The sequence below is a fragment of the Sander vitreus genome, chromosome 24 (genome assembly GCF_031162955.1).
Source record: "Sander vitreus isolate 19-12246 chromosome 24, sanVit1, whole genome shotgun sequence".
Classification (NCBI taxonomy): domain Eukaryota; kingdom Metazoa; phylum Chordata; class Actinopteri; order Perciformes; family Percidae; genus Sander; species Sander vitreus.
The window spans coordinates 8,557,489-8,584,914 of record NC_135878.1 but is presented as its reverse complement, the minus strand read 5'-3'; the positions used below and the strand labels follow the sequence as shown (position 1 = coordinate 8,584,914).

General features: G+C 39.5%; 1 protein-coding gene across 1 annotated transcript in view; it reads left to right on the top strand.

The window, feature by feature from the left end:
* The window catches only part of fam184aa (family with sequence similarity 184 member Aa), a 51,271-nt gene that overhangs the window by 6,651 nt on the left and 17,194 nt on the right, over positions 1-27,426 (top strand). Inside the window, exons 2-14 of the mRNA XM_078243846.1 lie at positions 4,196-4,273; positions 6,421-6,555; positions 6,894-6,992; positions 8,343-8,549; positions 9,027-9,200; positions 9,764-9,925; positions 10,448-10,583; positions 13,659-13,840; positions 14,700-14,885; positions 20,283-20,405; positions 20,501-20,662; positions 24,550-24,671; positions 26,064-26,214. Of these exons, the coding sequence (XP_078099972.1) occupies positions 4,196-4,273; positions 6,421-6,555; positions 6,894-6,992; positions 8,343-8,549; positions 9,027-9,200; positions 9,764-9,925; positions 10,448-10,583; positions 13,659-13,840; positions 14,700-14,885; positions 20,283-20,405; positions 20,501-20,662; positions 24,550-24,671; positions 26,064-26,214 (1,917 nt within the window). The remainder of the gene's footprint in view (positions 1-4,195; positions 4,274-6,420; positions 6,556-6,893; positions 6,993-8,342; positions 8,550-9,026; positions 9,201-9,763; positions 9,926-10,447; positions 10,584-13,658; positions 13,841-14,699; positions 14,886-20,282; positions 20,406-20,500; positions 20,663-24,549; positions 24,672-26,063; positions 26,215-27,426) is intronic.

Here is a 27,426-nt window from a genome sequence, read left to right as displayed (position 1 = left end):
AACATCCCATCAAATCCCAGCACTAACGTCAGAATCAGCTTAAGGGCTTTGTATAATCAATATAATCAATCAAATAGTAGCATATCTGTCATATGACAGAGACCATGCTACAATGCTTAAAGTTTCATGCAAGAAAGTTTTTCCAAAATCGGTTGAGACAGTAAGAACATGGAGTTTTATTAATGCATGCGCCAACTAAATGCTTGGTTTTTACAGTCTAAATAGGGCTGTGCAATTCATCGATTTTTAATCGTGATTACGATTTCTGCTCATAACGATGCCAAAAAACAGAGTAATCGAGAAAAACGATTATTTTGCACATTACGTTTTGCAAGTATTAGAGGGAACTTTCACAGTTCAATGTGTTTTCTCTGTTGATTTGTTTAACTGTTTCACTGTTTGTTTTTAAATTCAATAACTACAACGTCTTTCCAAAAGTCAACGAGTAACAATAATAATCGTGATTTCAATATTGACCAAAATCATTGTGTTTATGATTCTTTCCATAATTGAGCAGCCCTAAGTTTAAGTGGACTTCACAGTTTATCAAGAAATAGACAAAGTCACAGTAACAAGCACAGTCTCTCTCTAACCTTTACTAAGCCATAGTTGCCGTGCACAGATAATGTATGAATATTCCCACAATGGTCGTGAGAATTTCTAATAAAAAGTGACCGACCAGGTTTTTACTTTTTGTCTCCATTCAACCACAGTCTCCACCTAATTAGGATTATTTTCATTATGGATTAATCCCCAAAACCATGTTAGAACTGTTAACGTAACTTATCATACCAAGACTACATTATTATTCAATCAACAAATGTGTTTTCATCACAGGTTATTGTTGAACTTCTTTTGCAACAGAATCACTTTAAGACACTGAGTCAAATTGCATTGGGAGCAATTATTAATGGAAATCAATCTCTAGTGTTTAACGACACCAAAGATTGTTTCCCATTCCTGCTCCTGGTAGATGAAGAAGAAACGGAAACAAAAAGGGGGAGAGATAAAAGGATGACAGCAAAAGGGAGAGAGAGAGAGAGAGAGAGAGAGAGAGAGAGAGAGAGAGAGAGAGAGAGATGAAAGCAGCAGGCGCACCAGCATCATTAAAATAATCATGTATAATTGAAGGAACCTTTCCATGGCCGACTTACTGCTGGGAATCAAAGGCTTACACTGGAGAACAGAAGGCTAACACCTACCTTACTCTGACTTCTTTCACTGCCAGCTGAAGCATACTGTCGAGGTAACACCGCCAGTGATGCACCGTAGGGCCGGGACGATATGCTCAATCCTTTCACGATACATGGGTGCCGATTCGATTTATATTGCATTTGTCATTTATTGCGATTCTAGAAGTATTGCGATTCGACAGTATTGAGTAATGTGATTTTCGTCAAACAAAAGTTGAATAATAAACTTCTAGAGGCAATACATCATGGGACATTTCTAAAAACGAATTGTTTCCGAAGAAGAATGTATGTCACATGTCAGTCAGTCAGTCTGACATTTATTTCATTTGTAAAGAAGAACATAAGGTGTGTTTTCTGCATTTTCTGCTCTCGGTCTGCTTTGCTTGACATGATGTAGTCGCCGTCAGCGGTGGCGTATAAACAGAAAATATTTAGGTGAATCATTGGTAAAAAAAAAAAAAAATTAATAAAAAATATCGATTCTATGGAAAAGAATTGATTTTAAAAATCAAAAGACATCACGTTACATACTGTACAATTTTTCGATTTTATTTCAATCAGGGCAACACCCAGGGAGAATGAGCAAACATCAGTTATGTTGTTACACTTTCATGACTGTATCTTCAAATGACAGCTATGTTAGGTTAATGCTAGGTTAAAGGTTAAAGGCTGATGGTATTTCACATGCACGGCTTCCTTTAGGAAACAAAAACTGTATCCTACTAACAAGTATTGTCTATTTAGTTCAGTCAGTATTTCTGTATATATGAGTGTTTGTGTGCTGCACTATTCCAGTCATGCAACAGTTAGCTGCAACGGTGCATGAAACACATTTAGTGTGATTTCAGTAACCAGGACTCATTTGTGATCATAAGGGTATCAGTATGCTTCAAACAAAGGGATTGTCATCAAACAGCCTTCTTTCTGACAACAGAAATTGGGGTGGCGGTGACAATCGTTGTAACGTTCCGAAAAGCAGACAATCTGATAACCACTCCCACAGAGGCAGGGTTTAATCTTCTCTTTCTTATGTGTTTTCATTCTTCTCACGACTTCTTCTGTCATGTTGTGGGTGAACAACTGAGTGCAGCACCTCTAAATATCTTAGGAGGAGAGACTGACACTTTTAAAACTATTTTGTCGTTAGATGCGGTTGACGACAACATGTCGTTCAAACTCCTAGCTTGTATGAAGGGTACTGGGACCTTTACTCTAGGCGTTCCTAAAGTGGGATTGCTCTCCCTTCATACATTGCACATAAGGCCTATCATAGCCTCAGGTATTCACCCAGCCCCACATGAAACCATGACATGACATATGTCAGAAACACTAATTGACAAACATGATCATTATGAGAATAAGGCAAGTGGTTAACCAAAGGAGACTTGTTGTCTAAGCCTAAAATGTACAGAGATAAAAAAAAGACCATGTTGCCTTTAAGGGCATTTGTTAAGTTGGCCAAACAGACGTCGGTACACTTTGGGGATCACTTAGGGCTGGCCAATCAAAAATCAGATATCACGATATTCTTGACCAAATACCTTGATATCGATATTGCAGCGTTATTCTAGGGTTGACTATTGGTGCTTTAACAAATTATCTTCACACTTAGATTTTAGATAAATAATCATCAGTAATGTGGATATAATATCTAAGTGGGTAAAGGCAAATAATAGAACAGCTAGAACAGACTGGTAAGTTCAGAAAATGAAATCACTTTACTGTAATGCAGCCTTTAAAACCAGTAAAAGACCACACTTATGTCATATTACGATATTACAATATCCAAAATCTAAGACGATATCTAGTCTCATATTACAATATCGATATAATATTGATATATTGCCCAGCCCTGGGATCACTACAGTTAATTGATGAGGCACCTATACAGTGTGTAATACATGTTATCTGGGTTGAGTTACAGATGTTTGACAGCAGTGGTTTTAGTATTTGCTGTATAGTGGAGTTTTCAATAAAATAGAGAATTCCGAGCCCTGATTATTACTTTGATGTTGATCCAAGTGGTGTGTAAAAGCCAGAAAATAATAATTACATGCCAGTGTCATTATGCCTTACAGAGGATAATTACCATGTATGTGTCCAAATTTTCACCTCACCTTTAAGTGGAACAAAATGTGGAGCTTCTAGTTCTAATGCCAGCGGGGCTGTAATTCAGCTGACCATGACTGAATATTAGCTGCTCACAGGGGGCTTCAATTTGCTGAAGCTTAAGCTTTTTTTTAAAGCTCCTCCTGCATATCATTTAGCTGCAGCACCTATAAAACCTACTTATTTATCTGGGAGAGAGAGTGCAAGCATGACTGACAAGATGTTTTTCACTTAGGCTTGTTTTGTGGAGAGCGCCACAGCCAGCAGACCTTCAGGGGACCATATCTGAGAACCATATGGGATTTTAGTTCATTTTTGTGTTTACTGAGAAATGTAAAAAAAGGTTAAAACATGTTCAAACATAACTCCTTTGCACCAAATTTGTTATCTAAGCTTTTTTGCCACAAAGAACTTCGTCAGGGCTGTGATGTTGTTTGGCTATCACAGCTTTCTCTTTCTGTCTCCATCTTGTTTTGTTGTGACTTGCTGTGTTTGACAGCGTCTGGGCTCCTTTGGCTTTGCGTGTGGTGTAACCCTGTCTCAGTTTGTTACTGTAGGTCTACCCATGTCAAGCTTTTTTTCCAAAAAGCCCAGCTTTTCTTGGCTTTCGTTATGAAACACTCATTGGTAAAGAAAGGTTTAGACACAAAACACTTCAGAAAACTGTTGTGCTGTGAATCCACGACTCTGTCTTTGGATAACGCCGTCTTTAATCAGTGTGCGAAACCTACTTCTCTCCTCTCCTGATGTTATTGCTATTGATTTTGTTGCACTCTGAATGCAGAACTGAGCTTCACTCTTCACTGTAGAACTATTGATCTGATACCGAAACAGTTAATAAGAGCTATGTATCCCGTCCTCATTCCGTCGTCTAATTCTCTTCCTGTCTCCAGGTAATTTATGCTCTCAACACCAAGAACGACGAGCATGAGGAAGAAATTGAGTCTCTGAAAGAAGCCCACGAGGACGAGGTACGGACACAACAGAGCACCAAACACCTATATTTATTATATAGAGCACAGAAATGTGGATACGGTCACTACCCATCACTAACACAAACACTCTCACTACTCCAGAAATGAGTAAAGTTAGTTAATGAGATAGAGAGTATGTGTTTAAATGTTGTTATTTTATTTTTTTCTTCAGAGAAATGTGGTGAAGTGACATTCTCCTGAGTGAGGAGCCTGCTCAGTATTTTAGTGACTGGTAGTGTGCTGCAGTGGGTGTAGAGAGGTGATCCTGTCGCACTGCAATTTTGGTGTCAAGACTGACCGTACTGTATTTTAGCTGTCTGCAGGGAGCAGGTCAATGCTGCACTCAGTTCTGCCTTTCAATGCTGCACTCAGTTCTGCCTTTCTGCTGCTTTCTGTATAAGAAATTGCTTGTTAAATTTAAAACAAATGTAAGGAAACCCTTTTTCTAACATTCTTTTATTGAACACTTTGAACATTGAATTGAATATAAAAGGCACCACTAAAAAAAAAAGAAAAAAAGAAAAATGTCAATAACATTTTAAAGTGCAGTTTTTATATTTTCTTTCAACTAACTCAAAACATCTCTGAGTGTCTTTTGTACGGTGGCCCTGAAGTGCAAATCACAACAGCAAATAGAAAAACGCAACAGCAAATCATAAAACACAACGGCAAATAGGAAAACACGACAGCAAATATGAAAACACGACGGCAAATAGGAAAACACGACGGCAAATAGGAAAACACAACGGCAAATAGGAAAACACGACAGCAAATAGGAAAACACGACAGCAAATATGAAAACACGACAGCAAATATGAAAACACTTCAACAAATATGAAAACACAACGGCATTAACTTCTACCGGAAAAGGTAGTGCCTATCTAGCAGAGAATGGACCCTCCTGATTGGACAGACAGACTGTCTGTCTTTTAACAGGATGGAGAGGTGAAAAACACGGGAAAAGCGCCTACTTTTAACAGAGAGACAGTCCGTCTGTCCTTTCAGGAGGCTCCGTCCTCTGCTAGATAGGCCCTACCTTTTCCGGTAGAAGTTAATGCCGTTTTGTTTTCATATTTGCTGTCGTGTTTTCATGTTTGCGGTCGTGTTTTCCTATTTGCCGTCGTGTTTTCCTATTTGCCGTCGTGTTTTCCTATTTGCCGTCGTGTTTTCCTATTTGCCGTCGTGTTTTCCTATTTGTCGTCGTGTTTTCATATTTGCCGTTGTGTTTTCCTATTTGCCGTTGTGTTTTATGATTTGCTGTTGCGTTTTTCTATTTGCTGTTGTGATTTGCACTTCAGGGCCACCGTACTTTTGCGATATGTCACAGCCTTTCACGATGTGTTTATTGCGCCAGTTGATATTTCCATGATGATAAACAAAACGATATATTGTGCAGCCCTACTGTAAAGGCAACAGGATTGGATTCACATCACTCCCCATGCCATATTTAGAAGCATCTGTTCCTATTATGCTTCACTAATCCTGCATTCAACTTTTTCCTTTAATTTGTCACGAGTATGTATGTGCTCCATCTGCAGTCTATAATTTGAGTGATGCACGTTAACAAGGTGTGATTATTACCCATGTCATTTTGCTGTTTTTTACCTTGAATAAACTGCAACCAGGCTTCAGCTGCTGCTGCAAAAAAGTTCTGTTTTTAATTCAACATACAGTTGATATTCTGGACTGCTTTCATAGAAATAGGATAAGTCTGGCTCTAGATCAAAAACCATGATACGTTTATTTAAGAACAAGATCAAAGCCAATATGAAACTGGTTTAAATGTTAATTTCATTCAGATTGCTTTCAGAGAGAAGCTTTAGTGTACCATAGTCCAAGCTGTTAATTTAATTTGTGTTGCTTTCAAGTGTTACATTTTCAAAGTGGAACTTTTCTCTCCTGCCAGGAAACATTTGGAGACAGCAGTTGCGCTTTATCTATTTCTGCATTTTTCCACCCACTCTGTATTTGGGTTTTGGAAATCCTCTACATGTAGTTCAATGTCATATTGTGAGGTTTTTTTATATATCGTCAAACTGGCTGTATACATTCAGTCATTTATGAGACCAAACTGTAACTTGAATTCTTGTGTTAAATTATTTCTGCAGCTTTCAAAATGTTTTTTTTCCCCCCCTGTTGCTCAGGTCCAGCACATTGTGACCGAAACCAGAGACAAGATCATGCAGTACAAGAGTAAGATGGTGGACGATGCGGACCTGAGGCGGCGGCTGGCCAGTCTGGAAGAATCTGTCGATCTCCACGAGCACATGAAGAGACAGGTCATTCACTGCTGCTGGGCACCACGGGAGCTTCATTTAGTTTGGTTGTGTTTAGTGATGCCTTGTTTGTTTCTGTAAAAGTTCACATATCCATAAATTATAGAGACAATTTATTTCCAATGGCATTATTTTCATGTCATGTTGTGTCATAGTTCTGCAGCCGCATTTAAATAATGGAATTAATTAAATTGGAATTTAGCTGAATGACATCTAATAATCTTGTGATATCATATAGCAGTGATTGCATGTGATTGCAGTCCATTTGCGTAATGTAATGTATTGCAGTTGCTAATGTAAAATAATGTAACAAGACTGTTGTAATGTTTTGTTACTGTCAGGCTTTAGCAGAGTTTGAGATGTACAGACAGAGAATGGAGGATTCACAGCTCTGCACTGAAGCCCAACACACACAGAGAGTGGTTTCTATGAGCAGAGAGGTAAGGCTTTGCACACACTCACGCACACACACACACACACACACACACACACACACACACACACACACACACACACACACACACAAACGCACAGACAACATATAATCACACAGTCCGTTAAAAGCCTATGTTCTACTGTTTTTGCACTGGGAGGAACAAGATGCATTGTGATTCACTGACCCTGTTTAATGCAGGTAAACATACATATGATCTACTATCCTTATTAGTACTAATATGCAGCACTGATAAGGTAACTCAAAGTACAAATGGCATGCTGCTTTATGTCGATTCTTAACTGGTATATGCCACTGCTGTGGTAACGGTATGCCTAACACACAACATGTCACTGCTGTTCCACTAATATACTCTATACCACTTTTTAGATTAACAACAACATCTGATATTTTATCTATGAATGGTCAAAAGCTTGACATTGGGTGTTACGAGATCTAATCTTCTCTGTTAAGCATCAGCATCTTTTAGATGTATTAGCTATCCAATAATCCAATAAGCCATCCATCCATTTTCATCCGCTTATCCAGGGCTGGGTTCCGGGGACAGCAGGATAATGTTTCCCAGCTCTTTGTGGGGAACCCGAGGCGTTGCCAGGCCAGATGAGATATATTTAATCCAATAAGCATTAAGCAGAAATTATATAAAGTTACAATAAAACCATATAGAATGTATAAAGATGTAGGATAACTAAATATCAATACAATATGATTAGATAGGTCATGTCATGTATCATATTATACCATCCTACGCGTGACACAATATCATCTATGCCTGCTTTTGAAGAGTCTGACGGCAGTGGGCATAAATCAACTCCTGAAGTGCATTTAGACGTGCCGAGCTGGTAACTGAATGAGCTCAGTTCATCTTCAGTTCATCTATGTTGGGATTGGTGTATGTTAGCGTTGGTGTTGTCCCTCGTCTTCCTCTCTGCCACTGCCTTCACACTGTCCACTTCCAGCTTGACCAAAGAGATGCCCTCTTGACCAACCTGAACGAGTCTGCTGTCATCACATCCCATCCCATATTACATTTTTGTATATTTTTCCACCTCATGTCTGTCAGATTTTTTTTATGTTACAGCAAGTTTCTTTGTTACTGTCGTTTTCAACACGTTAGAGAAGCTGCAAGCATTTGTTTTGGCACTGAGAGAAATAACAAATAAGTATACTGACAGCATAAGGTAATAGAATTAAATAATTTTGCACTTTTCCAATTACAACAGAGGGATTTTCAAGAGATGCTGTGAGCATTTAGCTTGGCACAGGCTGAGACTGAGTTAGCAATTACCACATGAACGATTCAAACAGAATAGAATATGTTTCGTGGTTTCAATAGGTGGAGGAGATGCGTCGGGATTTTGAGGAGAAGCTGCGGGCGTTCAGCCAGGCTCAGGCCCAGTTTGAGGCGGATAAACGTCGAGCGCTGGAGGAGCTGAGGGCCACCCACCGCCAGGAGGTGGAGGAACTCCTCAACAACCAGCAGAACCAGAGCGCCACTTCCACCGAAGACCAGGAGAAACTGGCTGAGCTCCATAGACAAGAGGTGGGCTAAGAGTGAGAGAAGAAGGAAGATAGATAGTGTTTTAAAAGCCCAACATTTCTGGATGGAAGCATGTTATCTTGGGCTTTTGTGGAGAGTTTATACAGCAAGTTACTTGAAGAGGTAATTGCTGTTTTGGAGGCTTATTAGTAAGTGTTTTTGGCATTGAAAATTGAAAACAATAGGGTTGTTTTGTTAGTGCAGTTGGCTTATGAATATAATATAAACCTGCAGTGGTTATAATTCGGAAATGGACCTTTGTTGCATGTCATCCCCTTGTTTTATTCCCATTTTTCCTTTCCTCTCAACTGTTCCAATATAACAGATTTACCAAAGAATAATCTTCTAAAAAAAACAGATAAGATGGTTAATGCACACAATATATTTACAGTTTTTACGGCGTTTTCATTCCAACGATTTATGAATGTATCGTGGCAAAACACAAAGACTTGCTCTCCATTTATCTGTCTCTCGGTGTAGGTGGAGGCATTGATGGAGAGGGTGGAGGAGATATCGAAGGACAAGGTCCGTCTGGTGGAGGAGTTTGAGGCCAAGCTGGGCAAGGCTCAGGAGTATTATGAGAGGGAGCTGGAGGCCATGAGGAGAACACACCAGCTCACCACTGAGAACCTGCTGGCCTGGAAAAGGACCGAGGTAAAACAACAACACAGACACATCAATACAAAACAAGAGCGTATTGATGAAAAATGATACAGTACACAAACAAATAAAAGTTGGCATTACAACAGATGCAAGTAAAGTTAGATGGCCGTCAAGTTGCATTCATTTATTTGTAATGGTCAATGGGGGAAGCAGAACAACCTGTGACATGCATCCACTTGTCACTCAAAGCGGAACACCCTTAATTATGCATAACTTTAAGCCTGAATATAATTGAAATGGGTAAGTTATTGAAGACTTCACCACCCCCACCCCCACAGTGTTCATGAATGGTGAACTACATGTTTAATTCTGCTGTAACGTTGGGCATTTTAACATGGGGGTCTATGAGGATTGACTCCCTTTTGGCCGAGCTAGCCTTAGAGTGCCCCCTCGATGAACTGCAGTTTTTGGCACTTCTGCATTGGCTTCATTTTTCAGCACCGGAGGTTGTTGCTTGGTAGCATCCAGTGGATTTATCAGAGCTTTTTCACAGCCAACTTCCTGGATGTCTTCATCTCCCAGAGTGAATGATGTAAGTCTCTGCTCATGTGAAGGTTGAGCTTCGTAAGGAGTTCCAGGCTCAGGAAGCAGCGCTGCAGCGCTCTCTGTCCAAGCTGAGGAGTGAACTTCAGAAAGCTCAAGAGGAGGCCAGAGAGAACCGAGACAAGACCAACAGACTGCAGACATCGCTGGCCAACGCAGAGGGAACTATCAAGGTGTGTGTGTGTGTGTGTGTGTGTGTGTGTGTGTGTGTGTGTGTGTATTGATGGACATGATGCACTTCTTTTTTCTTTTAGGCAAACCAAACACTGATTTGTTAATGACCACATTTGAATAGTGCTAAGCCATGCTGACTACTGCTGCTCATACATACTACCCATGTCTTCTTGTATTTACAGTATTCCTAACAAAGCACAAATAGTATGAGAGTCTTCTTTTGGTTAAATGTGGGAAGGAAAGTGGGCTAAATTGGAGGAAAAACAGTTGCAGAAAACAAACACAAAGATGAAAGCCTCAGGGCGAAAAAGATTTTCAAGAATCCCAGTGTTGGTGGGAAATTTAATGTGGTGTGCACTGATGGTCCTGCAGGCAAATCTGCAGAGTCTGAATAGCTGCATATGTTTATGTAACTCTAGGCTGCAGAGGGAGAGATATGACTGGGTTTTAAAATATGTTGTTGCATTGCATTGCTGCCGTGTAGTGGTGAGTATGCCTGTGTGTTTCTGTGTGTGCTGCAGAACCTGCACAAACAGCTGGAAGAGGCCATCCAGGACGGAGAGATCTGGGTGATGCAGCTGAAGGACACGGAGTATGAACTAGACGGCAGCAGGGAACGAGTTCAACAGCAGGCAACTGAAATCCTCCATAAAGCCAGTAAGATGTTCCTCTACCTATTGTCATTCACTAATAAAGTATACAGATGTTGTACACATCTGTTAAAAGGAAATATTTTTTTTTTTTCCATTATGACTATTGATGTCATGATAGCATTTTAGTCACCACCTTATTGTAAAGATTCTGATAACATAAAATCAGAAAGTAGTCACCTGGACATTCCTGTACTGTAGCTGTTGCGGTGAACTGCATGAGGTTGTCGCTCACTTTCGATTTAGCTTGTGTACATTCTAGAGAAGGTGTACTTTAGCAAATGTTTTCAAGTTACCAAATTGCAAAAATGAGATGAAAAAGGCACACAGCGTACAGCTGCCCTTCTAAGAGAAACAGCTGTGGCTTATTGTAAATGGACCCAAACACGAGGATAAAGGAACTCTGTGTATGTAGAGACAAATTTGAAAGCGATAACTACCTACTGTCCACCTGGGGCCACTTAAAACTGTGTAGACTCACCACTAAAATGACTAAAAGTCAGATTTATAGAGCCATACATTGTTGTTATATTAATCTCAGTCGAAACCGTGCAAAAACTCCAGTAGTTTTTATGCACTTAATTACCTAATTGCACATCAATACTACCGTCTGCTCTACCAGTCTTTAGACGAAGGGCAATTTCATAGACAGTAAGGGCAAGAAAAATACTTATGCTAATTTATTATTAGATTTCCTCTCTCTACCTTATCATAGCACTCTAGAAATCCTTGTGTATGCTGGTCTGACGTATGTGTAAAGTTATTTCTGTTTTTGTTTTGTTTTTTTAATTCATTTACATGTGGGAAATGGTGAATATGCATCCTTTATACATTTGGCCCTAGGTCGGATTCTAAACATTCGCTGTAACTGCAAGAATTTGACCAATAGTCATAATTAGGGGTGGGACCAAATATCGATACGGCAATATATCGCTGTCCTTCTTCGTGCAATACGAGAATCGATACACTGGCCCCAAATATTGATGTTTTAATTAATAAAATAAGGCACTCTAAATAGATTTTACCTGCTCCCAGCATCGCTACTTGATGGATTCTCGAGGCACTCAACACATGAATGAGGGAAACTTGAACATAAGATAACTAGCCGAAGAGGAAGAGGTTTTCAACGGGATGACCGACAGCAGAGGAAAATAACAGATGTCCCAGCCACGTTTAAAATCCACTGCGAGTTGTACTCTCGTATAGGATGGTCTGCTCTGTCACTGGTATAACTTTCTTTATAAGGCGACGCTTGGTGTGCTACCTCCCTACATTTGTTATCACGCGGAAAAGTGCTGGTCGGCACTTCTTACGTTCTCAGGACATCATTTTGCTTTTTGTCCCTAATGCGCGCACAGAACAGGGAAATAAGACTTTTGTGTACTTTGCCCCTTCTGCATGGATTACGCTGCAGAATGACTTGAGACTAAATGAATTAATCTCGGTAGCACAATGCTTTTAAATCCAAAATTCAAGAAATGGAGGGAGACTCTTTAAGATGTCATTGTTTTCAATATTTTTTCCCTGGTTACAAAACTGGCTATTTTAAATTGATGTAATGTGAATTGCTTTGTTTTATTTTAGTTCTATTAACTTTGTCCTCTTGTGTTTCTTGTCTGTAACTATGTGTTTTTTATATGCTGCTGCCTGTCTTGGCCAGGTCTCAATCTCAATGGGTTTCTCCTGGTTCAATAAAGGTTATAATAATAATAATAAAAAGTCTGGCGCAATAGTTGCTCTATAATTTACAGACTGAAAAACCACAGTGCTGATTTCTAACAGTTTGGACTTGCAGTGAATAAAGAGAGAAAACCTGCACTTAACCTTTTCACAGCATTTTGTATTCATAGTCAGACCGATATCGTGATGTATTATTATAGGATTGTCTAGAAATATATTGATTATAGCAGAATTCCTGTATTGTGATATTATCGGTAGCGTGAGCCATGTATCGCATATCGCATTGTGCGGTACCCTGTGATTCCCACCCCTAGTCAGAATGAACAAAAACATATAGTGTTAACTTGTGCTGTTAGACAGTCTTTAGAGCAGGCTCTGTAAACACATTGCCATTCACATCCTGAAGATCTTAAGACTCTGTGGCATCACAAGGGGCCAGGTAGTAGAGGGATGCTACATTCCCAGACCGGATTGGCAGCCACATCACAAAATGGCTGCCGGGGCATCCACTACAGCTCCCAGAATGCCTCACCACTCACCCAGGTGTAGGTGTTTAAGCAATCTAATTGAAGCAGGATTGAGGTTCACAGAAAGCATAACAAAGGGTGCAGGGAAGTACTGGACACTTGATGTTGATCACTGTTGAGGAATTCTGTTTAGTTTTAAAGAATCTTTTGCTCTTCCAGGAAGTTTTAAGTTTGTTCTTGGACTTTGATTTGGCTTTTAAAGAAACTACCTGAGTTACCTTTTCAGAAACCTGCTGATGGAAGAATAAAGCCTCTTTTTAACCTTCTAATTTTGTTAATTTTTGTTTGTTTAGCTTTATTGCACCCTAGCCTTCCCTAGTTACCTCTCATGACATTACAACTCCTTCTGCCTCACTGCATCCTTATGGAGTGTTTTTGCTACAAATTATCAGAATAAACGCACCCTTTAAAAAAAAAAGCCTAATGGTAACTGGTTTGTTTGGGAACAAGTTTGAAAGCTCTGGATTAAACCTTTTTAATCCATAATTCATTCAAAAAAGGAACATTTGTCATGTAAACGCTCTTGTGACTACTTTCTCCTTTTGGAACATCTGCTCTCTTTCTGTCCACTCAATTTCAGTCAAAAACGTACCACACTACTTTACCGTCCCATTTACCAGTTCTCTACAAGTTTCATGAGCAGCGTGTATTTTCTTACAGGAACTTGAATAGCGGATACGTTTTGTTCAACAACTCCAGTTGCAGTATATGTTGATGAAACCTTACTGCCTAAGGTAGTAAGGCAAAGGCTCACATTTGAAAGGTTGCCTGTGGTGGAGATTGTATTCAGTGTGTTGAACAGATCCAAACTAGTTCTGATTGCCTACTGTGGTGCCTCTTTGACACACTTGGGATTTTGGTTTGACTGTTCCTAGGTCAGATTGGCTCCCTGCAGGCCACCCAGATGTCCCATGAGGCGACCATCAGGAACCTGGACCTGGAGCAGAGCCGGCTGAAGGAGAAGATCAGCCGGCTGGAGGAGGAGAGGGAGGCTCTGCTCAACCAGAGCCAGGCCTCTAATGACCAGCACAAACAACAAGTGCTCAAACTAGAACAGGTGCTTTTAACCCTTCCTTAATCCCAGTGCAGATTGGGGGGGAAAACGGGCCATTTATCGTATAAAGACAAAACTTCTTTGTAGGGCTGCACGATATGAGGAAAATATCTAATTGCGACTATTTTGACAGATATTGCGATATGATTCCCGATATTGAGAGGAATGATCATTTTTGTATCAACAAAAAAAAACAGACATTTTGTCTGTAGGATACGTTTTGTAGGCCAGGACGTCTCTGCAGCACCACAATACTTCATTCCGAATGGTTTGACACATTGTTTGCCTTTAAAGTGTATTTAGTATTAAAGTATTTAGAGGTTATATCAAAATAGGTTTACATGGTTTCATTTTCAAAAAACACCATATTTTTGTTGTACTGCAAATTGCTGCAGCTCCTCTTTTCACCCTGTGTGTTGAGCTCTCTGTTTTAGCTACAGAGTGATACATCTCACTTCTGTTCCATCTTTGTTAGGAGTCGCACATGCGCAGTAGCTAGGTCAGCACTGCTAGCCAGTCAGAAGCAGAGTATGAGGGCGTGCCACGCTAGCAGCTAGGCGAGCATGTGTGTGTGTTACAAAGTGACGCATGTACGTCCCGGAAGTAAAGGCTGGACTACAATAGAGCTGTTTGGAGCAGTTTGTGAACAGTGTTTTCTGTTGGAGATGGTAAGTCCCTTTGGGGTGGACTTTGGGCTTTTTCACTTTGAAAGTCTATTACATGCACAAAAAAGATATATAACACAATAAAGGAAAGGGAACAAGCCAAAAAGCATAATATATGACTTGCGATATTGCGCTAGTCCATAATTGCGATTTAATTGTGCAGCCCTACTTTTTTGTCCTCGATTGCTTCTCCTCAGTCTCTGCGTGAGGAGCACCAGGGTTATGAGAAGGAGCTCTGCAGGCTGAGAGCACACTACGAGGAGGAGATGCATCGCTTCAGGGAGGCGCAGGTCAGAGCGCTGGAAGAGATGGAGGAGAAACACCAGGCCATGAGGGAGGAGGCCCAGCAGGAGAAAGAGGAGGAGAAGAAAGTCCTCATGACGGTAAGTACTTTTTTTGTGCTAGTGTTCTTTTTTTAATTCTGAAAAAGAACGAAAACATCTCACTTGAGTTTTGTAATGATACAGGGGTGAGTAAAAATGTACAACAGGACATTTTTGATACATGGAAAATCATCAAACCATGTAATCATCACTACTACACAATATGGCAAGAATAATGGTAACATGTTTTTCCCCTGTGGTTTGAGATGGTGTATACGTTAGGGGTGTTGAAATGAATCATTGCATCGCGAGTGAGGACCTAGGCGATTCGGCATCGATGCAGTGACAGACCATAATCGATTATTGCCTACTGATGTTACTTACAAGTCACAGATTTTTTTATTTATTTTGGTCTGTCTGTTGTGTTCAGACTCCGCTACACTCAGGAAGTGTCTTTTTTTAAGAGCAGATACACTAAAAAGGGAAGTTCATTCTTGAATTTGTTGATGAAAACCACATGTAGCAGTATATAATTATATTGAGGAGGTGATGTGATATTCGGCATATCGAATCGTTAAGAGGATAATCTGAATTGAATCGTGAGACCAGTGAAGATTCACACCCCTAGTATACATATCTACATATTGGTTCAAATAAATGCTGTAGGAGTGACAAGTAATTCATTCTTAAAGAACGAAACCCTAACGGCTGTGTTTCTCTTTACCATATGGCTGAGTCTTCTGTTTACACACTGCTGTCAAACAACGCTGTCAATGTCGCTGCAAACAAAATCACAAGCTCAGCGAGAGTTGTTCTCTTGTGGTTGGACTATTTTAAGATATGTGGACACATATGAACTGGGTCCAAGGAAAACGGTTTCTGAGATTGTTTGTCTTAAGTTTGTATACCCTTTTTATGAAAGTAGACATCCTCATTAACCTTATACTGTATATAGACCCCCACGGTGGTAAAACATGCAACAGGTCGCAATTGAAGTTCCCAATTTTCATATGAAAACAGCAATTACATCCGATTCTTGAGTGTTGCGCTCAGGATTTTGTATCTTTCTTTTTAGTGCAGCACCATCGGCAATTTAATTTCCTCCTCAAAGTGAGATGGCCTCAGTCGTGTACGAAATATGTATCCCTGAGAAATGAGCAGCTCCCTTAACTGACTGCACACATTGAATTAGGTCAACATTCAGACTAAGACGTGAAAACTACATCACTCTCTCCCTGTGTTTCCCTCTGCGGCTTTAATTCAGTCACATCACTTTTCTTTTTTTCACTCATTCTCTCTCCCCTCTGTCTTGAGTTCAAAGGGGCTGCATGAAGTGAATACAAATGACCTTCTTGCCAGCAACAAATCAAATTACACAGTTTAAATGAATTCACCCAGTGATTAATTTACCACAACAGCATTACATTTGTAACAACACATGATTGTAAGCAGCGAGGAGGACTGTACTGTTTCTTACTAATGATACCAGTACCCTTAAAGTAACCAATAACAATAGAGTACTTCATTTAATAGCTTTTTTTTCTTCTTCTACTTCATTCGATACCTATCATGTGTGGAGGCATCTCGGCACGCTGACACGCCAACTTCACCCCAGACTGTAAGGGTTGTAGCTGCTGCGGTAGTTGGCCATACAAATATATAAATATATACAAATATATATATATATATATATATATATATATATATATATATATATATATATATTTATATATATTTTTTTAATTCTAGATCTGGGTTAAAAAAGGAACAAATGCAGGCATCGTTTGACTGCTTGGTGCTGGGTTATTACTAATAATGCTCATCTGTTATTTCTTGGTGAACCCTTTTGTGATACCATAAATACATAAACACAAATAAGGAGCAGTTAGGTGCTGCATGACCTGCTGTCAGTCACCGGAATTATGATTTCCCCACGTGGGTCAATGTCGGGCTGACGATGCAGGATGACATCACCAGAATGGCACTAAGAGGTTGTCGTTATCTGATTGGTCAGCAATATTAGTTTCTCCTCGAATGTTTAAATGGGAGGAGCGCTTGTTTTTCTCCTGCTTTCTGCCCCGTACAGCACATTACACCAAATCTATTCACGCTGACATGGCTCCACCTGCATTCAGCGTTAACATTAAGAATCCCATTCTTACTGGAGCTTGTTGACATCCAGCACAAGTGAATGAGCTCAGAGGCATTAAGGCAGCATGATATATCACTACCATAAAGTAACTCCCAACATTGTGTCTCAAAAAGACTATTCCTTCAACAATACAGCTTATGTTCTGCCTCTGAAATGATTACACACATTTTGAGTTTTAAATAATTTTGAACTCAATGTTCCCCCTCTGTCTCTTCCTATATGTCTCCTCTTTCATTTCTTTCTCTCTCTCTCTCTCTCTCTCTCTCTCTCTCTCCCCCCCGCCCCCCCTCTTGAGCTCATGCATCCAATGCTGTTTGAAACTAACTGCTAATTGGTTGATTTTCATCAACATTAAATCCTGCCTTCAAGCCAAAAGAGAGCGCTGTGTGTGTGAGCATGTGTGTGTGTTTCTAGATTCCCTGAAAGAGAGCGATGGGGAGAGGGGCGAGAGAAATGATGAAAAAGGAAATATTATGTAAGCCAGAGTGGTGCTGCGCCTTGTCGTCTTTAGATTAATGTCAGCTTTTATTTAAAGTGAAATTAGAGCGGGTGTAGGAAGATGGGGAGGGTGAGACAAGGATGTAGACAGAGAAGACAGAACAGAATTTTTAAAAAGTAATCTTCATCGTTTTTACTTTCAACTTTTATGTCTGTCAGCAAGATATTAACAAGTTTCTAAAGCGAAGCAATAAAATTATTAATTCCACAAATTGCTTGTACTGTATTAATTCAGAATTCACCAGTCTACTTAAAGGTCCAGTGTGTAACGTGTTTAGTTGTTCATTATCAAAATCTGTGTTGCCCGTTCACACGCCCGGGGTAGACGATCCATATTCATGGTCCATCTTTAAATACGTTAGCCGGTAAGGGACATACAGGACATACTGCTCCGCCTTTCCCGTTTTCGCTGTCACATGATAAACTCACAGGTGCTGCTAATGCTGCTAATGGGTATGGTAGCTTCCTGGCCCCCGGCAAGTTTGAAGAAGGAAACATGGAGGACCACACGTATTCAAAATCCAAATTTCAGGAACAGGAGTCTTCTTCTTCGCCCAGAAAAAGAAAAAGGATATTGAAAAGAGCAAGAGACCGTCTTTTTGAAGCGTGAAGGCTACCGTAGCTGTAATACGTACTTTGAACTGCGTGGCGCGAGAGAGTTGATTGCGATATATGATCTCAACGCTAGGATGGGAGAAATTCCTACACATTGGACCTTTAAGCCCAGATGAGATAGCTTTCCGCTCATATCTCTAATCTCCTGTCTGCTTACTGCTCTTCTGTGGCTGTTAATTAATTAATTAATTAATTAATTCATGTGGTGGGTTTGTATCCAGATAAATGTAACTAAGACACAGTAATCTGTCTTTGTCTTTAGCTGTTGTCTGGACTCTGCCGGTAGTTGGATGTTGATGTAGATCAGTGTCAACAGTATGGATTGTCTTATTGAACGTTAAGACTAGGTCTGCAATAATGAGTTTAATTGGCTTAATCTGATTATTTCCCCGGTTAATTGTTTGGTCTTAAAAACCCATCAGAAAGTAGTTAATCACAATGTCCTCGAACACAAGGTTATGTCATCAAATGTCTTCATTTGACACTCAAACCCAAAGATTCCCAATTTACTATAAACAAAGAAAACTGCAAACTGTTACATTTGAGAAGCTAGAGCCATCAAATGTTTGCACTGCAAACGGTTAATTGATGATCAAAATAGCCGCGGATTCATTTTTTGTCTTTCGACTACGAATCCTAGCCGTTGTATATATGGTTATCATTGTATCGTGGCTATGAACCAATCAGATGGCTTGATTTGAGCTACCATTTGTATAAGCTCTGTTATCCCACAGGGGACACACGCAATTTATTTAAATCCTAGTTTTGTACGCTCTAGTTTTTATTGTGGAATACAGTATAATTATCTGGTTTTATTTTGTGGGTGTGCTCAATGTTTTCGTATTTGGCATAGGTTGATTAGTAATTTCCATGTTTTTTATGGAAGGATAAATTGAACCTTGAGCCTTGTGAAAGGTTGGAAGCAATGTGTTACAGGCACATCTACTATAATTGGGTTAAAGAGAGAGGATGTGGATTACTGGTTGGCTCCCATGTGGCTAAGATGAGATAGGCGGTTGCTTTACAGTTTCCTCACGTTGTATGGGAAGGAAGGTAGAGCTTGGAGAGCTTCACACGGTTACAACTTGCGTGTTTCACACCATCAGACAACTCAAGGGGGTGACTGATTATTTACACACTGAACCAATGCATATCTAGTAGGAAATGGCAATATGGATTAAACCACAAACTATCACGTGTATATATGCAACTTTATATGAAGATATTGATATACATTTATTGTGATGGAGCTCTGGATATAATCAATACTATTCAAGAAACTGTAGATAAAATAACCAGGTGGGAATGTCACTTTTTGGCTCATCCAATGAATAACTTATCTGATAAATCAAAGTGCATTGATGCCAAAATCTTTTACATTCATTTGCATCGTCTGCAATGATCAAATACAACCAGGGATGGTTACTGCAGCATTAACAGTGTGGAAAATGTATAATAAGATCTAAGATTGCATAATAAACAGTTGGTCATGTTTTGCATTAACTAAATTATCATTATGTCAGCAGATGGTCAGCATATAAGAGGGAAACTTTTGAAATCAGTGAAATGAATAGCGTTTGACCAGAAATGTGTCTCTTAGGATACTGTGTTGCTGTTTATTCAGCAGTATTAAACAACTGGTACAATGCAAGCAAAACACAATGATGCTTGTGTTTTATAAAACATATCCATTATAAATATCAGTGCTAGAAACTAAGGCAAACCAAGAAGTAGAAAGAGGGGGAAAAAGAGCATTTTATAAGAGAAATACAGAGCGGCCCAGAAAGATTTTAGTGATGTGGTTTGAAGGATTATAGAAACCGGTTGGCTAGTTGAATGAGATGGCCTTTAAAGTTTAAATGCCAAGCCCTCCTTCATTCAGTAGCCATGCTTCACACTCAACAACTGCCACAGCTCCATATTATGGCCCAAATGGTATTGACACTGGCTTCTTAACTCCCCTCCTTTTTTAGAGATTATATTTTCAGGAGATGTCAGTAGGAATACTGCAGAAATGAAAAAGAGCTGCTAGGCCTTCATAGTAAACACATGCACTAATGAAACATGAAATTGTATTTGCTTGTATTTTTTGGTGATGGTATTTGAATATAAAGTTTTTAGACTAAATCTGTTTCTTCAATTTCTGATTGTTGCTCTTTTTTCCCTTCTTCATTCTCCTCAAAATTCTCCAGAAAATGAGTCAGGAGTTTGAGATTAAGCGTCTGTCATTGGAGGAGCAGCGTGATCGCCTTCAGCAGCAACTCGACAACTTGAAAGAGGAGCTCTCGGCCAAGCTCAATATGGCCAATCAGGAGGTACGAAACGTCACGTCAACTCTACTCAGAGTCCTAAAACGTAAAAAAAAAAAAAACATCTGATGCTGTATTAACCCCTCTGTTGATCCCTTTAGGTGTCCCACTTCCAGGAGCTGGTGAGAGAGGGGGAGCAGAACATGAGTTCAGCTCAGGCACAGATCAGCTGTCAGAGGGAAACTCAGGAGAAACTCAAGACAGAACTGGATGCTACTCGAGCCCGGGTCCGAGAGACCAGCAACCTGCTAACTGACCTTCAGGTGAAGGAAATACTGAGTATAAAACCAAGAGGATTTAGAGTTTAGGAGTACCGTAATACAGGTTTTACTTTACAGGTTCATAAATTTCTTGTACGTTTTCTGGAAATAACTTTGTCATTTGTCACCAATTATAGGGAAAATGGTAATGTGCTTTTACCACAAGGAAAGATGTATCCATTATTTACTTATTATTGGAAACTTTACTCTCAATATACTGCAGGTGAAATTGTATGCTTACCAGTAGACAAATTTCACATTTTTTGCATGTTTAGCTGAAAGACTATCTTAATTAATTGGAAGAGTAACAATTGAACTGTACTTTATAATTAGTAATAAATGACAATAAAGTGTTAACAAAAAGTTATATTCGAAAATATATTTAGTGTAGCTTTTATGTGTTGGCGTTAGGTATATGGCTGTCGAATAAGACAACGTATTGCTGCTTGTCTTTGACAGATGGCACTGCTATTAAAGACGGTGCCACTTAAAACCAAATGAAGGTGTCACAGGAGTATTTTCTCAGATGTTTGGATCTAGAGAAATCAGCAAAAAGAGAGAGAACATTTTGTAAGCGGGAAATCAGATTTAACTTGAGAAATAAGTGCATTACTGAAGGCCAGCTGTGAAATAATGATGATGAGGCCATTTTGGGTAAAGTGGTCCTGTGTTTGAAAAGAGCCCTGCTGGTATGGAGAGACAAGAGGACAGGAAGAGTGTGGGTGAGTTAGAGAGAGACAGGGAAAGAGACTTTTTTGTTTTTTTTAAATAAATATTAATAGAGGATAATGTTGGGAAAATTGAATCGTTGCAAAATAATTAACTGATACAGCAAAAGTGGTTGAAATGTAAATAGGAAAGCAAATGAATTGAATGTAACGCTGTCTGCAACACAAACATGCACAAAGATGAAGTTAAAATATAAATGAGTGAAAAAAGTCACAGCTGGTGGAAACTCGCACGTAAAATCAGTGAATAGAAAATGCCTAATAAAAGACAGAAAGAGGGATGATAAAAGAGATGGAGAGTGAATGAGGAGGGATAATTACATGAAATTGCAGAGTGGTGCTCCTTGCTTTCCCACCAGAGCTCGGCTTCTATAAAAAGAGAGGATTTGGACTGTTAAAATAAAAGGCCAGCCTCACACAGGATTGCATCTTGTGTTCACACTGAGCTCATTGTGGAGAGGAGGGCAGGAAAGACACAAGAACTGAGACAGCCGGGCCCTGTGACTGTAGATCAGCTGTTTAGCAGGGTGGGAGCCCTTGAGTAGCTCATTACTTTTATAAAAGGTCAGAAAAAGTTCAGTGAAAATTATTTTTTAGGCATTTTAAGGGCTTTATTTGACAGGACAGCCGAAGACATGAATGGGGGGGGGGGGGGAATGACATGCAGCAAAGGGCCGCAGGTCGGAGTCAAACCTGTGGCCTGCTGCGTCGAGGCGTAAACCTCTATATATGGGCGCCCGCTCTACCAACTGAGCTATCCGGGCGCCCGACTTTGGTCAGTTTTTAGTATAAAAATTGTAAAAATGTACAGATTATTTTCCACAAAACATATTGTGACTATTTTGTGCTAAGATAACCCAGTACTGATTGTTAGAAAAATGTATATTTGGTTGGTAAATTTAATAAAATGGATACAAATGAATACAAGAAATGATGCAATATACAGTATATGCTGTGTTGAAATGTTGAGCTTTACTAATGTCATATTATTTACAGTATTTTTATTTTAGTATTCTTACTTTAAGCACTGGTGGTAAGTAACTTGAGTACTGTACTGCCAAGTACAAATTAGAGGTACTTTTACTCCACTACAATTTAGAATGAAATATTAATGGAAATATTGTACTGTTTTATCATTATTAAAAAGCAAAGATGAGAGAAATGTGCAAAATATGAACGTAAATAAAGCAGAATTTTAGTTTAAACTTCTCTCCCAATAATCAGCTCCCAACCCTTTAGATTTCTCTTTTGGAGGGGCCCAACCTCCAGGTTGGAAACTCCTGGACTAAACTTCCTAACTGTACACAAAGTAAAAGTAGTTCCACCTCGACCAGCTACAACACGCTATTTTTTGCCTTCAAAAATATTATTTATTTACATGTCTCAATCGTGATACATGTCACAGTACAATGTAATCAAAAGTATTAGGATCAAATTGCAGGGCTCAGTTACAATGAAAGGAGACCCATCTCCACTGAGTGTTCTTGTTTGTCTGAAATGCTGATGACACCATGAGTCACTTTCTCCGCGAGAGTCAGCCCAACATGGATCAAAATTTGGCTTACAAAAGCATCTCCATCACTATAAATATCCAAACCCCCAGATTAACCCATGGAGCAGCCCTTAAGCAAAGTTAAAACACTGAAGAAAGGCAACAAAAGGCAACAAAAAGGAATTTTGGCCCCATTCTTACCACACCACCCCCACCCCCACCATTTATTTGCACCCTAGTGATGACCAGTATCACAGAACATATTTAGGTGGATTGAAATGGAAAATGTCTTCTTAAAAACATAATTTCTGGGATCTAAACATTTGAGTCTGGATTTAACCACTCAAGCACTTTACCCTGAAGTCGAACAGATGAGCTTTCAGGTCTTTTTAATGAACAACTCAGCAGTTAAACCCTGGAGCCTCTTCAGCAGCAGGAAACGGCTGACCCGGTCAAGTTTAGTTTCTGCCTCGGAACCAGCGCATTATAAATGCCCTGTAGCCGTGGCATTATAAATAGATGTGGAGGTGGGCATTATGAGTCATCCAATGTTCAGCTATTGAAATGCTGCATCTGGTTAAAGAGAGCAATTTAGGAAGATTTATTTACTTTAAAGCTTCACATTGTTGTTATAAATGATTCAGCACTCTTTCACCAAGTGTCAATCACTTCAGCACTTTATTGGAAAAGGGATTATAGCAGGCATTTTAATGACATACAGTATCACCAATTTTAACCTGAGGCCTTTATTCCAACTTAAATTGTTGCTTGAAATATATAAAGTATTTAAAGGTCCTATGACATGCTGCTTATTGGATGCTTTTATATAGGCCTTAGTGGTCCCCTAATACTGTATCTGAAGTCTCTTTTATATAGGCCTTAGTGGTCCCCTAATACTGTATCTGAAGTCTCTTTTATATAGGCCTTAGTGGTCCCCTAATACTGTATCTGAAGTCTCTTTTATATAGGCCTTAGTGGTCCCCTAATACTGTATCTGAAGTCTCTTTTATATAGGCCTTAGTGGTCCCCCTAATACTGTATCTGAAGTCTCTTTTATAAAGACCTTAGTGGTCCCCTAATACTGTATCTGAAGTCTCTTTTATATAGACCTTAGTGGTCCCCTAATACTGTATCTGAAGTCTCTTTCCCGAAATTCAGCCTTGGTGCAGAATTACAGCCACTAGAGCCTGTCCAAACAATGAGCTTTCCTTTGGACGTACCATTTCTGTGTCTGTAGCTTTAAATGCTACTGAGGAGGAGAGGGGGGGCAAGGTGGAGGGTGGGGGTGTGGCCTTGACCAACTGCCATGCTTTGCTTGTTTGCAAGCCATGATGTCTCTCTTTTTCTCATGGGGGGGCCAAATTCTCTGGGCGGGCAAAGCAGAGAAAGGGGAGGTAACCTTCCTCCTTATGACCTCATAAGGAGGAGATTCTAGATCGGCCCATCTGAGCTTTCATTTTCTCAAAGGCAGAGCAGGATACCCAGGGCTCGGTTTACATCTATCACCATTTCTAGCCACTGGGGGACCATAGGCAGGCTGGGGGAACTCATATTAATGTTAAAAAAACTCATAAAGTGACATTTTCATGCCATGGGACCTTTAATAATTATTACCTTTTTATAAACTCTTACATATCGGGGTGTTAAGGCTAACCTGTTTGTGTTTGAAGGAGGAGATCGAGACCCAGAGACAGCAGCATGATGCCAGAGTGATGTCCATCAGAACAGAAGAGAAGCAGAAGATGGACAAGATGGCCGATGACTTGGACCAGAAATGGAGAGATGCACTGCGGTAAAAAATAAATAAATATATATATATATGCGTTACACTCTTTGTCAGCCTGTCAGTCTCAGTTTCTCGAGTTTTGCTCTTCTCATTTGTTTTCGCATTCATCTGTCATCTCTCGCCCCCTCTGTCTCACAATCACACTAGTTATTTGCATAACAAGTCCACTTGTTTTGCCAAAGCACTCATGGATATAATAAGAATTGGAAATGAACACAATTGGAAGCAAGCTTATACTGTAGAAGCATCCAATATTTACTGTACAGATTAGGGCTGAACAATTAATTGCATTTGCAATAATATCGCGATATGTTAAAACGTGATTTCCTAATCGCAAAGGCTGCGACTGAGCAAATCAGTCTGCATTCCGCAGAGAAAGCATCAACTTGGCACGCTAATGCTACGCCGTACCTTGAGCTGATTTCTGTCACTCAAACAACTCTGAGTTGTAGTTTAAAACTTTTACAGCCATTTTAATAAAATGAAGGGTTTTATTCGGGTTCGAGTCCCTACATGCAGTTAATGGATACAGGCACGCAGAACTGAAGGCTTGGTTAGCAACGATTAGCTCTGATTAGCGGTTAGTTCCACTTAGCTAGCTCCGTTATAAAGATATGGATACTACCGTGGAGAGGGGTAACAACCAGACTCAACGGTTTTATTAGTACAGTTAATCCCACGGCAAGACCACCAGCAGCATGCTAGGCTACTAGTAACGTAACGATAGCCTCTCTGAGCAAGTGCAACGTTGACGCTGTCATGCATGCGGCATGCAACTTCACAAGGGGGAGGGGCTGGGGGCAGCTCCTCTGTGTGCGCTGTATATATGTGTGTATATATATATATATATATATATATGTGCATATATATTTTACTTATTTAACTGTCTAGTAAAGTTCAAAGACAGTGTTTAAAAAGTGCAATCAATTAAATAATTTTAATAAGTGTGGTAAAGCCACATATTTATTTTTATATTTCTGCAATCTGCACTTTAGTTTGTGTGATTTTTTCTAGCTTTCATATGAATGTTTACACCAGGCTTGGTCAGTGCTCAATGTACTACTGTGATTGAAGTAGTTAAATAAAAGATGTCATTCATATAAACTCATGCATCACCTAATTTCATCATCACATACAGGCCTGGACTCCAGGAAAGAACAGTTTGTTTAATCTAGCTAATCTTGTGTTGTTCATACTGTACAATGATTTATTGCTTGTCTTTGTTGATAAATACAGAAGACAAAAAGCTTAAAAAATGATCGCATATTAAATCGCAATCGCAATATTGGTGAAAGAAATCGCAATTAGATTATTTTCCAAAATCGTTAAAATAAGCACAAATGCAATAAAATGTAATTTTTTTTTTTGTGTTACCAAACTCTACCTGCCTCTCCGTAGGGAGGAGGTACGTTTATTGAAGGAGGAGTTGAGCGAGGAGTATGAAGCAGATAAACAGGCGGCGCTGACTCAGATCTCACAGCAGAAAGAACTGGAGATGATGGCGGCAAGAGAGGGCTGGCAGAGGAAGGTGGAAGACCTGCTGGAACAGGTAAAACACATGCACAGCACTGTATCCATATTGCAAAAGCTGCAACATAGGGAGCACACGCACGTCATGCTGCGACCAGCACAGCTTGCTGCATCACACACCTGGCACTGGGCCGGTGCACAGTCTGTTGCGTGCACATACAGTATAGTTGTCATTATTTAGCATTTACTTTGTTTTTGTCTTTTGTTGAGGAAAAGCCTTTGAAATCTATCTTTTCCCCAGTGGTGGAAGAAGTATTCAGATCCTTTACTTAAGTAAAAGTACTAATACCACACTGTAAAAAAATACTCTAACAAATAAAAGTCCTGCATTGAAAATGTTACTCAAGTAAAAGTATGTACGCATCATCAGGAAATTGTACTTAAAGTACTAAAAGTAAAAGTATTCAATGCAGAAAATCCTCACATTTTGGAAACTGGAAATGATCAAAACAGTTCTGTCAATCAACTACGTGTTTAATAATTTCAACTGTACTTGGAGCCCTGTATATTGTTGGATAGTTTAATTTATAATAAAACCTTGTATTTTATAAACTAACTAAAAGTTTTGTGTGCAAAAATCTGTATAGTAAGTATAGTAATTTAAGATGTCAGATTAATGTAGTGGAGTAAAAAGAGATATGAAAAGACATTAAATGAAAAGAAAGTAAAGTCACGCAAATTTGTACTTAAGTACAGTATTTCGGTAACTTACATTCCACCACTGCTTTTTCCTTTGATAGAAATAGGGGACACCCACAGCCCTGACCTTTACCCCTCAACCCAGTTTGGGAATCACTTGATTGACAGCTCCACTCGACGTTAAAGCCTGGAGCAAAGATTGTCCGTCCGAGGAGCGATACAACTCCATCTCACACACACACACACACACACACACACACACACACATACACACACACACACAAAAAATATTGCAGGCTTCGCTGCCTCTGACTGCCTGTGAAGGAGATTTACAGTGATGCCATAAACAACCACTTCACCTTCTTTACAAATCACATAATTCCCGCAACAACAATAAATCAGCCTGTAGAAGACTAAAGGATTAAACTTCTCTTCTGTACTATTTTTGTCTCAATTTCTCTGTTCTTCACCTCGAGTGATGCAGAATAAAAAAAAACATTCTTGTGTTTTTTTAATTAGTTTTTCCCCAATGCCCATATCTCTCCTCATACACATGTATGCTGTATATACACATATAGTACATAGGCACTTT